Source organism: Melopsittacus undulatus, chromosome 3, assembly GCF_012275295.1.
Source record: "Melopsittacus undulatus isolate bMelUnd1 chromosome 3, bMelUnd1.mat.Z, whole genome shotgun sequence".
In the NCBI taxonomy this organism is placed as follows: Eukaryota; Metazoa; Chordata; class Aves; order Psittaciformes; family Psittaculidae; genus Melopsittacus; species Melopsittacus undulatus.
Genome location: NC_047529.1, coordinates 114,688,942 through 114,702,652, shown reverse-complemented (window position 1 = coordinate 114,702,652; position 13,711 = coordinate 114,688,942). Strand labels below are relative to the sequence as shown.

The 13,711-nt window shown below is 38.2% G+C and overlaps 1 protein-coding gene across 1 annotated transcript in view; it reads left to right on the top strand.

The window, feature by feature from the left end:
- Window positions 1-13,711, top strand: part of BABAM2 (BRISC and BRCA1 A complex member 2) — a 155,034-nt gene that overhangs the window by 102,854 nt on the left and 38,469 nt on the right. Inside the window, exon 7 of the mRNA XM_034060923.1 lies at window positions 12,013-12,112. Within this exon, the coding sequence (XP_033916814.1) occupies window positions 12,013-12,112 (100 nt within the window). The remainder of the gene's footprint in view (window positions 1-12,012; window positions 12,113-13,711) is intronic.

The window sequence follows — 13,711 nt, the reverse complement described above, 5'->3', positions numbered from 1 at the left end:
GGTGATTTATCAGGTGGCATTAATACAACTTGGAATGCTGAAGGTTGCCAGTCATGTTGTGCAGTGACAGGGATGGATGGATGGAGGTGGTGAGGAAAATCAAACTGTTTGGTACCACTGCTGAAAGACTTTAAAGAAATCTAACTTTAAAGAACTTCAGAGAAATAGAAGTACAGGATATCCAAACATATGTGTGGATAACAGAAGATTCCAACACCATGCTAATGTTTATTGCTGGTAGAAACAGCCAAATGCAATTAGAATGCAGACATTCTCAGCCAAAAAATAGAGTATTTTTTAGTAAGTCATTGATAGGTTAAGCTAGATGAAATATTAAAGCCACATGCTGCTATTTAGCCATACAAGGTAATTATAACAGATTCCTACTCATGGGCACACATGGGACAGTGCTAGCAGCCACTTCACTTATGATTTAATTAATGACAAAAAAAAGCGCCCCATCTATTGTATGATGAGTGAGAAGTTGCTAAATCATTGAATTGGTTTGAATGAAGAGTTCTGTTAGAATTCATTCAAATATCAATGAAAAGCTGGTGTTTTTAAGATATCTTTGCATGCAATGCAGAAGTTTAGCTTGTCCTATTTTTTTAAAAAAGGAGAAAACTATGTTCTTCTGTGGAAGAAATTCATATAAGAGCACAAAAATACTGGCAAAACATTGTAACCTTCATCGGATTGAATGATTAGCATCCTATAATCTAGTCACAATATAACTAATAATAATACTAAGTTATGTGTCAGAAGGTTGGAGTACAGGAGTAAACAAAGCATGAATTTAATGAGATCTGTTACACAGTTTATCTTGATACGTAAATCTCTATGGACCAATGGTAGATCTTTGACGTGGAAATAAGCCACCATTACCAGAAAGGTTTCTTTGAAGTAGTTCTCATCTCTTGTAGATTTTCATTTTAGTTCATTGAATATTCTCATTCAATTACTTGGTTTATGGTTTTTAGCTCTCCTTTTAGAGTGTATCCACAGTGCTGTTGGTTTTACCATGTCTAATGCATTTAGTACCAAATACAAAAATTAGTGCTTTTGATTTTTGAATGGGTAGATGAAAGAACTAGTTGGGAAAGAGAACAGAGAAATTGCTTTCTAATACTTTAAGGAAAGCAAAGTTGGTGCTATTTCATATTTTAACCCATTTCTTCATTATTCTTGTTGAAAACTTCTCTGAGGTGCTTGAGGCAGTGTAACTTTTTTTTAACATATGTATAGGACTCAAGAGCCTTAGTATAATTTCCAGAAAGAAAAGACTTTGGAAGGTGTTGATGTAGAATCCTGGTATCTTCAGTCATATTAAAAGACAGGATGTAAATGATTTAGAGGCTGACAAGCTCTCTGAAAGTGTCATTCTTCAACTAAAAAGGCTGGTTTATCAAAGCATCTGATACTTATTTGTAAATACATCTACAGCAGTTACTGTTTAGGCCACTCCATTATCTAAGCATTCAACTTGCAAATGCATTCAAGCCCTTAAACATTAAGTAAGATGAATCAAACCCTTAAAAAATGATAAGGTATCCTAATGTAAAGTTGGAATTTCTGTCTTTTGGTGACCATGTAAGTATTTGCAGTTTCTAAGGGAAAAAGGGCCTGCATTGAAGGAGGTTTACAGGATGCACATGTGTGCATTTGTCTCAGGCCTGACTGATGTCTGTGTGCACTATAGGCATACATAATCTCTTCTGGGAAAAGGGGAATCTTTGTGAAAAGGATTTTTGCTGTAGTCTCTGTCTCGCAGCATGTGCTGTAGCAAAACTGCTCCATGGACAAAATGCAGGCAGCAGTAAAAACTATCCCAGGAATGCTTGTATTAACCTTTTTCTCAACTAAGCACTACTCTAAGTTGAAAATCACACTTCCAGTTTCTTGTGCATGTATGGGGTCACTGCTTTGATTTTAACACAGTGAAGACCTGTGGTTTTATTTTCTGCCTTGCCTTTTTTGCTTTAAATGTGGACCTCTGTCTGCCTTGTTACAGAAGGAAGCTTTGTTATCTCTGATGTAAACCAGGGTTTCAAAGTGTCTTCTCAGAACTATTCCCAGTCTTCCACCTGCCAGAGTCTGCTTTTGTGCAAAACTCTGCTTCCCTCTCTTTTGAATATAATATATTACGATGAATATTGAATTATTTATGTTATAGAATCAACTAGGTTGGAAAATACCTTCAAGACCGTCAAGTCCAACCTATGTTCACAGGAACAAAACGCACTTACACACATGCTTGTGGTAGATTCTGAAAGGGGCTGCAAGAAACATCTGAACAGATTCATATCATCTTGTTAAATGAGTAAGGGTTTAACATGGTTCTTATTAGCTTGTCAAACCACAGTGGCTGTGTTTACATGAAAAGCTTATGTTCTGTTGCCTTGCGTCCACATGTGAACATATTTGGCTTACATAAAACCTGAGCTCACTAGGCCTCTTGGAGCATTTAGCAGGAGCACCAGACCAGACTTGTAGCATTCCACATCATTTGTGAACATAAGATAAAGCCAGTTGCAAGATCTGAGCAAGAATGCCCCTTAATCATGCTGCTTATGCATGGAAATCAGTGTCAGAAGCCAGATGTATGAAAGAAAAGCATTTTTCTCTTCTAACTTTCTGCCTCCCTTGGGCATTCTTATCAAGGACCTAAATGCTCAACTTCAGATCCAGAAGATTTCCACCATGTTTCTCTCATTTCATTTCTGCTTTTTTTCCTGCACGATTTCTAATCCTTTCAGTACATTTTTTGTCCTTCATGTAAGCTAAGCACATGTGATGCTGATGATGCAGGGGACAGGATGTTTCTTAAACAGAATGTTTCTGCAGATAGAAGAGATCCTCAGATGAGGATTACTGTCTGACCTAAGGAGAATGGAAAACATTTTATGATGTGGGAGAGGTCTACAACACCGCTCTATTTTAGCACAGAGGGGAAAAAATAGCATGCTTGCAAAATGACTGTGTCACTGGAAGTGGTAGGCATTAAGCAATATCAGGAAAAGATTAACAATAACAGATAATTACTGTAATTTGACTAGTGGATTAGGGAACATAAATAAAGAACAATATAAGCAGGTGCACTTATAAAGCATAAAAGGCTGCGAGTTATAGGAAATGACTGGTGTACTTCAGAAATAGGTGAAAACAGTGGGCAAGGAAGGCAATGGAGTTGTACAGGTTTTGGAGACTAATTTTGCTGCTTTATGATAAAGACACTGCTGGTTAGCTAGGCTTAGTACAAGTGTTAGAAAATTACCTGCTATGAGAGCAATCATAATATAGCAATCTGCATGTTATTGAATGCATGCTGAAAGAAATTACAGGTGTATAAGGCATATGTTTGTAAATATAACTGATACCATCTTAGAACAGTCATTCGTTACCCACTTTATTGATGGATAATAAGGAAAAAATCACATTGATTTGTGAGAAATATTCTGTTCAATGGGATTGTTTGAGAGATCTCCATCACTAAAGCAGAGGGGATTATAAAAGAACATCTTAAGTGATGACAAGCACTGTGTAAAACACTGCCCAGGCTTCAATGCAGAAGAATTTCCAGTGATTCTCACTGTAAATAAATCCTCAATTATTTCATTAAGTTATTGAGTCCTTCTATTTCAGAGGAGAAAATACTGCTCACAGCATACCAGATCTCTAGTCTTGTTTCTCTTTCTTATGCAAAAGTTTCTAATTCCCAGCCCCTATCTTCATGCTATGTGTAGGCCGTTTTTACTTCCTTTGAGGCACAATTTCAAGTCAATATGTTTTTCCCTTGAAGAATAAGAGCCAATGCCCAGTATTGTTTTACTTGGTCCTTAGAAGACCCTCAATATATTCACACTTAAGGTGGTTGTAAATAAATGTGCAAAACAAGTAATGCCATTAAAGGCAAGCTTCTGAACAACAGAAAATTGAAATGGAAATCTTCAGGTAATAGATTCGACCTTTTCCCCTTCACAGTCCATGTTCATCAGTTTAAAGACATTCCCGGTTTTGTGTTGGCATCTCAAATCAATGCAGGATGTTCAGTGCCTGCTTTTCAGTTTGTTGCTGTGCTTTGTAGCATGAAATAGTGGATTGCAAAAGTACTTTGGGCCAAGAACCATGCTCTCCTGTTTAAACTGTGATGCATCTAGCAGCTTACTCAGATCTTGTTATAACTATTCTGCTTAAAGAATGCTGTGCTAATGGAAAATTAATATTAGTAAGTAATACATTGTGAGGGGGGAAGATGGGGAATATGACACACTAAAACTACATTTTTTAGATCATAAAAAGTGTCTGTAAAGTCAGTTCTTACATACTTTGCTATGGATTCCTATTACTCCTTGCCCCAAATGACTGAGTATATTATATTTGCAATACACCTTGCTACTGGGGTTTTTTTGGGGGAGGCTTGGGGGGGATAAATGTGGTAAGTTGCAACACAAAAGTGATATTTCTCAGGTTTTTTTGAGCCTTATAAGGAAGAATCACACTCTTTTTATAGCCTGTGAAACTTTTCATACTCTCTTTTTGAGCCTCTTTGCACAGTATTATAAAAATCATTCTATATTTTAAGTATAAGGGAGTTTTCAATGCTGTGAATCAGTTTGCAGTATATTTCCCTTACACTTTTCACTTTGATTTTAAATTGTCTGAATGAATAAGTGACCAAAATTTCTTTACTGTGCAGTGTTTTGTACGGTGATATTGTTGGCACTGGCTAAGTTAGCCTGTATTTTAAACCACTGCACACATTGAAGCCTTGCTGATAATTTCTGTTGCACTTACTTGGACTTTTGCTGAAGTGTATACCTTGAAATATGATGAAGGTTTGTCTCCAGAGTAAATACTGGTGTTCTTTTGTATTATCAAATAGGAGGAAGAAAAGATTTATACTGCAAGAGCATCTGTTCTTTCTCCTTCCAGCTCCAAGTCTTGACAGAGAAGGGAAGAAATGTATTCTAGTTTAATTATAGGGCTAGCTATCTATTCATCTCATGCTTCTTGTTTGGTTTATTTTTTCCTTGAGGAGGAGTAGAATCCTGGGATAGAGCTCCTATCCTCGTCTTTCCTTATTGGATCACCTGAGCTATGGTTTGTGTGTAAGTCTGTTAGGTTAAAGTCTGCTAAACCCCAGAACTTATACAGTTGTGTAAATCTTTCCTTGGTGCAGTCACTTTGTCTAAAATGGGAAATACATTATAGAAATCTCCTTTTTTTCTGGCAATTTTACCTGCAGCAGAATACTGAATTTGGAATAACTCAAAGCAGTGTTCATTAGCACTTAAGGATGACTTCATCCCACAGCTTTTATACTACCCTTTGAGTGTTATTAAATTGCAATGTACCTCAGTGTAAGAATCTGGACATTATTGGTGGGCAAGCAGAAAAGAAGACTGGTTGCAATAACTTGCTAGAACATACAAAGTCAGCAGAAGAGTTGCAAATAAGGCTCAGAAAGTCTGACTTGCAGTTTTCTGCACAGTCTCTGAAACTAAAATACATTTTGGGTTTAGTATTTGCTTTTTACAGTGATTATTTCATATTGTTTGCAGGCAGTGATCAGAAGGAGCTCAGAGGAATTTACCCTGAACCTCTAGTAGGTCAAGGAAAAAAATATATAGTATTATCCTTTCAGCTCTAGTGGCCAAATCTTCAGTCTGAGTTTGACCGGAATTCTTTCTCCAAATAAGCAGACTTGGCATAGTTTTCCCTCTAGGTCTATTCCCTGTGTACTCAACAATGCAGCTACCTCAAATTATATCTCTTAGCTGAAAACATCCATTTCCCTTTTAGCGATATTGAAATAGAAATAGTCATAAGTAAAACTGATTCCTTTAAAATAGAATGGAAACTTTTTGGACACACTTTAGCTTGTGGCAGATTTGAGTGGACAAGCAATATGTTAATTATGGTTGCTTTAAATGGAGTGTTACTAGAAAGGGGAGAAAACACTGTCATAAACTTAGACTGACCAATGCTTGAGTAACAAGAGCAATGTTCAGTTCTTTTACCATTAATCTCTATAGCTGATGGAAACACTAGCCCAAGGCTTCTGCCAAGCACCACATTGTCCATGTGATAAGGGAGGATTTGGTTACGGTCGAGCAAGTCTGAAAAATGGAGAACTGACAGCAAATCTGGGCTCATGGTTGGGAAGGCAGCTTTTGTGGTCACGTGCTTTTATTTGATGTGGTTCCTCGTGTCTCCTGTGCCAAATGGTGTAATGTACTAAAGTGATGAAGCTGCAAAAGGGGGGGGAGAAGGCAACTATTTACTTCAGCAACAAAGGAGAAAGAGAACGGGGAAGGAGATCAAAGCCCATAACATGAGGCTTGAAACAGGAAAAAGAGCAAAAAGAAGGGAATTTCTTTCCACATGCTTCAGGCTACTCTTGCTTATAGTCATCATGAGTAATAAACCCTTTACATGCTTGTGTAGGTCTGCAGTGTGCTTCAGTTTCTAAAATAAGGCAGGTGAGAACTTAGAGTTAAGAAGGGTGTACCCTGGTAAAAGCAAAGGCTACAGTCTATAAAGTCTGTAGTCTAGTTTCCACCACTAGTACCTAGATTTGAACATGTTTTAACATTGGCCACGCTGAGAGAAAAGCTCTTAGTTATTTTCAACCAGTATAAAAAGTCTTTCCATGCAGAGGCAAGTTTCTTGTTTATTTACATTTTCAAAGCTAGACAAATCTTCAACTGTATCATTCACAATCATTGAAATTGTTATTTCCCTATTTTTTTGCAGAAAGAATGCATTGGATTAGGAGCACTGCTTGGTGCAATCAGTATAATTTACCACTTTCTTTTGGTATAAAGCTCCTTAATGCTACATTCACACTGTATTCAGGGATAAATACCAGTCTTCTTCCAGTGCTGGACCTTCTTCCCAAATACATGTCTTTCATTCTTTACTCCCTTGGAGCAAAAGTAACAGTTCTGGGAGGTGGAGAATGCTAATAGAGAAGGCAAAAAAGAGCAAAATATTGCATAGACAGTATTACACAGGTACAGGTGCCTAACTCTAGTACCATAATCTGTGTTAGCACATAAGGTTTACTTATTTATAAACTGTGGTGTTTTTGTTCTTGTGGGGCCCTGCAAGAAGTAGGGGTTGTCCAAAATCATCCTCATTTTCCAGAGTCAGCTATAAAGTTTACCAGCAATCTAGAGATACCTCAATTTTTGTGCTCTGAGCAAGGGGGGAGCAAAATGGACTGCATGGAAGAGATGGGGTGAATTAAAGGAGTTTAGGTAAACTAGTCAGGCTCAAGGGAGCATGGGGAGAGTTGCAAGGAAGAAGTAGGTTAGGGATGGGAGTAGGAGCATCTTCCTTCATGCCTCCAAGTCTGCCTTGCCAAGCCACCCAGTCTTCTGAGCGTGGGACTTGGAAACACCCTACTTATTCTCTAGTGAAGTGATGTTTTTAAGGAAGGGGAGATAACTGGTTCTTTACACATAAATACCCAAGAACAAAACCAGTCACTTCTGTAAACCCATGAATTAATGCTGTCCGTATTTTTAAGAATCATTTCTTGAGAAAGACATTTTAATGTAATTATAAGCTATCAAGAAATGGGAAATAACTTTTCATTTTGTATGTGGGTCTGAATAAATAGATCCATTGAGAAACAGACAGAGCAAGTCTCTTGGAATGCACCAGTCAACAGCACAAATGTAAACATACTCCAGCTCCACTCTCTGCACTTGTATTTCAGCACGTCTCAGAACAGAACTGCTATTAATGCAGGCTGACTGCTGCTCTTGTTGAATTCAGTGGTGAGTTCCTGACAAAGTCCAGTTTAATTCAGAGACCATGGACCAGAACCACATTGTGTCTGACACTCTGGAAAGTCAGGAAGGCAAAAGAGTCTCTGCTCTGTCTTAAAGTGAGGTGTATGAAGCTGGTTTGCAGCTGAATAGGTTGAGGATAACAGCAAGGGAATAAAATGCTGAGGACAACAGATCTTTGTCTCTGTGTTCCAATGTGTTCATATAACCTTATCTCCTAGATAAGGTAGACCTACCACATATTTATCCTCATCTGGTACCAGTCCTGGTGAAACAGAATCCACTAAGACTGTTGCTCCATGAATTCAGATAATTGCAGAAAAGCAGTAGCAAAATCTGTTAGAATCTTAGCCTTTAAAAACTGTCAGGTTACTGGAAGAAATCTGTGCAAAACAAAAACGCAATTCATTTGATTGTGCTGAAACTGGACTTACTCTGGCAGCTGTAGGGGAGCAGCATCAATTAGGCTTCATATATATCATATATATAATATATATCATATCCCAATTTTTTGTTAAGGTTTTTTTTGGGGTCTTTTTTGTTGTTGTTGTCTTGATAAATGAATGTCACCAAATCTGATCGTGTGATGTTATAGTTGTCTTTATTCCAAAGTATAAATATGTGGTTCATTTGTAGGGGGTGTATATTAGTGATAGCAAGAAGGAAAGCTTAATCACAAACAGAGGTATGTAAGATCTATGCTCCAAGAGTTCCAGCTATCTGGAAAACAGGCCTGATGTGCAGGAATCCTTAGCTTCTGCTGGTGAAATCTCTTGCCAAATAGTATATCCTTGACTATAAAAGGCTGCTTATGGCATTCTTTGTCTTATGCATTTTTGATTGGGCTTTGTAAAAAGCAGCATTAGATAGTGAGTTGCATGCTGAAATTCCCTTGCTTAATTTTCTCCATTTCACGTATTTCATTGCTTCTTTTACAGATCCTTTGTATTTGACATTTAAGTCACTTCTTCCTTCACCTGCAGGTTTATTACAGGGTCAAAGGAATTACTGTAGCCTCTTGTCCTTTCTCATGATTGTGAGGTACTTCAAATACGTTGCTCTGGCATGGCAGAGGCATAGAACAGCATAGTCAAATCAAACTCTGAGCAATAACTTCCTTACGTGTTTAAAAATAAAAGGTAAATATAAGTTTCATTAAGCAAATGTACCTTAATTACTAATGTTTATGGAACATTTTGTGATGGTCAGAGGCAAGGGCCTGTGCAAATGCAGTATTTGATTAAAATATTTAATAAGCAAATTCTCTGACCCAGTAGAGGGAACAAAGATGCTTGGCCTCTCTTAATTTTCCCTACCCATAATTATTTCTACAGAACATAAATTACATATTGTACAGCTTTATTCTGTTTTCAGGGAATAATTACACTAGAATTTCCAGCCTTCTTTCTGTGGAGGGACCTCTTTCTCAGAAACCACACCTTGTAGCAGTCTGTGTTTCATTTGAGAAGGGTTCAATTCCCATGTTTGTCAACAAGTTCTTATGGATTCACTACTTTCAAAAGATGGATACAAGTAAAATGGGAAGCTCTTATTCACAAATCATAGACCTCATAGCAGCCTTCCAGTATCTGAAGGAGGCTATAAGGATGCTGGGGAGGGACTCTTCATTAGGGACTGTAGTGATAGGACAAGGGGTAACGGCTTAAAACTTAAGATTAGATATAAGGAGGAAGTTCTGTACTGTGAGGGTGCTGAGGTACTGGAATGGGTTGCCCAAGGATGTTATGAATGCTCCATCCCTGGTGGTGTTCAAGGCCAGGTTGGACAGAGCCTTGGGTGCCATGGTTTGGTGTGAGGTGTCCCTGTCCATGGCAGAGGGTTGGAACTGGATGATCTTAAGGTCCTTTCCAACCCAAACTATTCTATGATTCTATGATTCTATGGTTCAGTGTGGAAGTTATATTGGAAGCTGATGATATAGGAGGGGAAGGGTTTTTTTGCATGTGAAATCTGTTCACAATTACTTCTAATTCCATGCCTGCTACTGTAATCGTGAGAGGAGCCTGTAATTCTTGTTGTAGTCATCTGAACATCTTCAGTGGTATCTCCATGCTGAGGGGTAACTTGGACTTGGTTGCAAATGAGGCAAGGCAGAATGCAAAACGGGCAGTACAATTTGGTCTGTGTATAAGATTGGAGGCTTTTATGGGTATATTTACATAAGCATTTAAGGAGTGTAATAAACTGAAAGACAGGGTCCTAAAGGAAGGTTCACAACCCCCTTACATAAACCAGGAGGGATGAGCTCTTCATTCTCCAATACTAAAGACTGATGGACCCATTATACTTACAATTTCCTAAGAGCAAACTACTGTTTCAGAAATGTTCCATCTTAGTAATAATCCCATAGTCACGCTTTGCTGTTTCACTGGTTTTAACATCCACAAGTAGCAAAATTATATTCCCTTGTGAGCAATTGCAGTAAGGGGGTAGCAGCAAGGAAACTGAATTCGGGGGGGGTGTTAAATCCCATTGAAGTCTTTCTTCTCCTGGCAGTTTGTTTGTGTTTTTATGTAGCTGTGCTGTGCTCAAGGCTTTTTTTATTTCTCTTCCATCATTGCATATGCAAAATCCAGACCTGCAGAACTGTTCCATGTGGTGAGCAGTCTGCTGAACCCAGACTGTTTTGCCTGAGTAGCAGATTTCCATATACCTCATTATGAGTTTGGGGTTTTTGATTTATGTAGGCTCCGTTCCTTCAAAGGGATGTACGACTGTAGACCTTTATACCTACCAAAGTGATATCTTATCAAGCACCGTGGAAAACACAAGGGCAGGTCCCACTGGAGAATAAGAGCCTTGTTTTGCAGAGAACTTTATTTCCAGCCTGTTTAATCTTTCATGGAAACAGCATGTAAACAGGAGTCCACAGAGTAACTTAGCTTTTGAAGCTTTTTAATTGTACCCAACAAGGTTCTGGATGCTTAGTGAGTGATGTAAGCCACAGTGTGTAATGCAAATTTATACCCCTTTTGACTGGTAAAAGACTATAGGAAGGATTTAGGTCAGTACTGCTAAAAGAAGGTAGTGTGGACTTTAGCTGGTTGTTGTCTTATGCAACCTCATTTAAATAAAAAGTGTTAGATCTTTCCACACCAAAGAAGCCATTATCCTCAGCAATAGCAGGCATGCTTCAGTCTTCCATCCTATGATAAAGGCAATTGATTAAGATGCCTAAATGCCTTTGTTCTTGTGATTTCCTTCTGGGGATGAACAAAATCATAGAACAATGTAGGCTGGAGAGGACCTCTGGATATTACCTGGCCAAGCCCCTCCTCGGAGCAGGGCTAGCTTAGATCAGTGTACTCATGGGCAGCTGCTCAGCTGAGCACCTCTGATGATAGAGATGTCCCAGTGCTTCTGGGCCTATCTTCCAGTATTTGATAACTGTCATAGGGAAAACTTTTTTCCTAATAGCTAACCGAAACTTCCTTTGTTGCAATACGTCTGCATTGCCTTTCATCCTGTCACTGTGCACTTAATAGAAGATGGACTCTGTTTCTCTATATTTTTCCATTAGATGACTGAAGGCATCAATATGCCTTCAATAACAATATGCCTTCAACTTCCCTCTTCAATATCACCCCCCTTCCTCCTCAGTGTTCTCTTAAGACTGAACAAATCCACTTCTTTTGGCATCCCCCCCTTACGTCGTGTACCTAATAATCTTTTGGCCGCCATTGCCCCCTTGATCTAATACATTAACATCTCTGTGGTATTGGAAGGCACAAAGTTGGAGTAGATGGCATAACTGACATTTGCAATATCAGTCTATTACTTCTCAGTCCTATTTATTTTGCTTTGTGCAGCTGTTTTGATTGAAGGTGCCTTTTTGAGTAATTCAAGACTCAGATTCTCTCCTGCCATGTTAACAAGATATCTTAACTATAGTGGTTCACATCTTATTGATGAGGGCTAAGAAACAAGTGTCTAAACCAGAAAAAGCTATTTCCTGAGATAATGCTTTGCATTAGTGATACTCTTGATTATAGTTTAATTACAGTAGGTCATGGTATAACCTGTTTTTATAGATGGTATCACTCAATACTTTTTATATCACCACAGCATAAAATTCACTTGCTCATTAAGGCCCTCTGACTTTCTGAATAGGGAAAGAGGACAGTGTAGAAATCGCGTTCAAATCCTGGGGACTGTGCATGTAATGTAGTGTTCTATTAACTTCTGTTCCTAGTGCACTTGGAGGATCATCTGCCCTTCACATCCCAGCCTTTCCTGGTGGAGGTTGTCTTATCGACTATGTACCCCAAGTATGCCAGCTGCTAACAAACAAGGTAAGTTAATAAAGAGAGTTCAGTTACCCTTTCCCTTATGTGCTGTATTGCAATGACACGCTATAGCATTTCTATAGACATAGTTTTTCTTCTGCCAGGTCCAAGCATGCTACACTTAAGGTGAAATGCTACACAAAGAGTATCTTCTTGATAGGAGCTGAGCACCTAAGAAGAGTGTTAAATACAATGACTCTTTTAAGTAAAAAAAGCTTGTTTGGGATCAGATCCTGGAGTGGGATTTTCTTCCTGTGACTTATTAAGATTTAGGACAAACTGTTACTGCATCGTACAACAACTGTAGCATATTACTTCGCTACTAAATACAGATGTAGTTTGCATATTATTTTTCCAGTTGGAATTTCTCATACCATAGTCATCATTGTAGGTTTTGAGTACTTTCAGTAATTTTCTTCTCAGCTCTTTCATCCCGATGAACTGAATCAGCAGTCTATTTGGGTGTTTATACAGCAACAACTGTTTAAGGTTACTGAAAAGGTTGCGTTCTGGTTAGCTTGCTGTTTAAACAAAAGAGAGTGACTATAGTATTTTGAAAGCATCTCAGTTCTTTAAGTGTCATCTTCAAAAGAAAGCTTAGGTGCCAACATCTAGGAATCTGCCTATTACAGACCTCCTATTGCATATTATTTTTACCTTCAATTGTTCAAATAAGGAAAATAATTTTATCTTTTAGCAGAAGTTCTTCAAAATGCATTTCCGTAATTATATTGGAGTCTATGTTTAGAGTTGGTTTTGTTGTGGTTTTCTGTTCAAATTACTTTCTGTTTTTAAAATCTGCAAGTACACAGGACTGCTTTTATCCTTTCTTAAACAAAGTCACTTGAGCAAACTTATCTTATGTTTTCCTTTTCCCAAAATAACATTTCAGATCCTATACGGAACTTTCAAAACCATTGCAGTTTTTTTATAAAACACAATAAGTTTTCAATTTATAAATAAAATGTGATTTTAAGGGGTACAGGATAGCTCTCAGCAATGATTGTAGCAAAGCTTTTTCAAGAAAAGTGGGAAAGCATTTGCCAGCCAAGGAATTCTGATATTGCCATAGCCAAGAAAAATATTCTTCCTCTTCTTTTCATGTTCCGGGGGGGAAAAGGATTCTTAAAATGTTAGTTTTCATTCTGGATGACAAAGGTATTTATATAGGGAATCACATATGGAACCATACTGTAAACACTTGAAATAAACAGTTGTAAACCAGATGCTCCTGCAGCCTGACAACACGTGCATTGTTTCTGTTACGGGTCAGACCCTGTTCATGCTGTTCTGCTAAGTAATCCACTCAAATCAATAAGAAAACATACACGGTGCAAGGAGAATTTTGCCTGAAGTCTTCCAAGTTTAGCACCATTGGGTTTTGCCAGGATGGAAGCCTTTCAAAACCCAGAATGCCTCAGAAATTGATGCTCGCAGTTGAGTAGGTGGCTCCCTGAGTCAGCATGAAACCACTGAGAGAGCTTAGTGTTAAGAAGATTTAGTTGGAGGTGCAGTCTCCAGAAAACACCCAAGATCAGTTGTGAAATACTTCTCTTTTATAACCAGAATGTTATTTTGACACTGAACCAACTGTCAGTTCAGGTA